Raw genomic sequence first — 2,318 nt, forward strand, 5'->3', positions numbered from 1 at the left:
GGGGGGGGGGGGGGGGGGGTTTTAAAACATCATAAGATGAATAGATGTGAAAAGAAGAGAAGAAGTTCCAAGAAGTTACATCAGTAGCATCCATGTCTATGTTGAGTGTCTCCACATAAGGCGAGGCTCGCAAAAAGCCAGCTACTCCATACAAGTTAATCTTTTTCATATGCAACTCTAGGGTCAGATGTTTGCATTTTGATTCTGGAATTAGCACCCCTTTGAACTGGAACATGCACAGGACCTGGTGCAGCAATCCCAACCAAAGTAGTAAAGAATGAAAAAAAGCAATAACAACAAAAAGAATGTACTCCACAGTCCACATCAGAGTGAATCGAACCGTCTAAACACTCTATGCTACATCAATGTACTAATATCCCGGTTTGTACAAAACAATCAGAGAAAGTAAGGACTTTTGAGTTAAAAACAAACCTCTGTGAACCAAGTCCCGATTGTTAGCTCCGTTGCACAACTCACCTTTTGAAGATTATCTTGTACGAGGGTCCTAAGAAGTTGATGATAATCACGACAACTGTCTTCCTCTATATTAAAATGTTCAAGAAGTTCAAACTTGATGTCTTTGATACACTTAAGGTTGAAAGTGAGGCAGGCATTTAACAAGGAGGACACATCTACTAGCCTGCACTTGAGATCATAAAGATCTCCTGAAATCTCCAAATGCTGAAGATACGGAGCAATAATTTCCAAGGAATGATCACTTCTATCATTAGCAATCCAATAACCTTTCAAATTCAGTGTCTTTAATTTGAAGGAATTAATTTCTAGGCGACTAAAACCCGCAACCAAAGATAATTCTAAAGTTTCCAAAGAAGGACATCCAGACAGTAAGTTCACAATATGGTCCTCAGATAACAGAAAAAACTCCAACTTTAGGCTCTTTAAAGACTTCCACGCTATGACCGCATCACGACTAAAGCAACAAAATATAAAATCTAAATTTATCAACGACGAACATGTACCGAAAGATTCAGGCCAAGTGCAAGTGCTATCATCATCAGACCAGAAAACAACATTTTCCACTTTTTTCTCAACAGCAAAACTAAGACATCGACTGATTTGCGACAGGTGTTCATCCAGGATACTACTATCTGACCAGTTTACATACGTGTCACTGCAGTCGAGCTCCAATTTTTTTTATTTTGGGAGAAAGGGAATGGGCTAATACATAGTCAGCAAAGGATACCGGGTTTTCTGCTTTAAGGTAATCTCTACAATTGAAACTGAACTTATCAACTAAAGTAGAGAGATAGCGCCACCTATACATGTTGCGAATGCATCCTTTGTCGGCAAAAGAGAGAGAATTTGAACTAGGAGCGACTCCGGCAACTCACTGAGTCGGTCTAGGGTTTCTTCAACTTCAGTCTCTTTCTGTTTCTTCGACGGTGGAGTAATTGTCAAATTACTACTTCTAAACTCGTCGTCTTCGCCGGAAGTCATGATTTTGGGACCAAACGGATTGGGAGTTGGAATCGTCTGTTCAAAAGGGCAGCAGCAAACACTTTAACGGTTTCTTTTGCGTTTGTCTTTTTCGAAAACCCGAATGACTGACGCAAACAAAATGAATAAACACATTTGACAATCTGACCCAAATGGAGTAACTCTTTTCCAGAAATACTACTCCGGCCTCATTTGTTTGCACTTAATGGAGGTCTGAATCTTAATCATTCAAATCTCAGATATTAAGTAAGTTTGTTTTTAAAGTCTAAATCTTAATTATTCAGATCTTAATCATTAAGTGTGTTTTTTTTTTTTGACTTCACAACTACTTATTGGGCCTGAATAGGTCTGTATGATTAAGATTTATAACAGAGACTTAATTTCATTAAGATGCTATTACATATTCATAATTAACTGCCGCCACTGCCTACCATTATCAACTACCATCATGCCACCACCACCACCATACTCAACCACTACCACCACCACCACCACGCCACCATCATCCTCAATCATAGCCGCCACCATTATCGACCACCACCCACTATTCCCACCACTCCGACCACCATAATCATTCTCACCCACAATCAACATTCATCCACCTCAACTACCACAACTGACCACTCCATCACCATCAACAACCACAGCCGGCACTGCCCATCATTATAACCTACCACCACCAACCCACCAACTTCATCAGTCACAACTACTACCACCACCCGCCATTATTAACTATCACCACCCACCACCACCATCCTCAATCATAGTCGCCACCACTACCAATCACTACTAGCTACTAGCATGAACTACCATCATCAACCAAAAATACCACCAACCACCACCTCTAGTCGGCATTCACC

At 40.6% G+C, this 2,318-nt stretch overlaps 1 protein-coding gene across 2 annotated transcripts in view; it reads right to left on the reverse strand.

Annotated features, from left to right (window-relative positions):
* Nucleotides 1-1,580, reverse strand: part of LOC109226938 — a 2,484-nt gene extending 904 nt beyond the window's left edge. The window contains exons 1-2 of one of the 2 annotated variants that reach the window (XM_019391882.1): nucleotides 433-1,580; nucleotides 80-244 (exon numbers count right to left, since the gene is read on the reverse strand). In XM_019391882.1, coding sequence (XP_019247427.1) covers nucleotides 80-235 — 156 coding nt within the window. In that variant the 5' untranslated portion in view covers nucleotides 236-244; nucleotides 433-1,580. The other variant, XM_019391881.1, reaches the window with a different exon arrangement.

This window comes from Nicotiana attenuata, chromosome 6 (assembly GCF_001879085.1).
Source record: "Nicotiana attenuata strain UT chromosome 6, NIATTr2, whole genome shotgun sequence".
Taxonomy (NCBI): Eukaryota; Viridiplantae; Streptophyta; class Magnoliopsida; order Solanales; family Solanaceae; genus Nicotiana; species Nicotiana attenuata.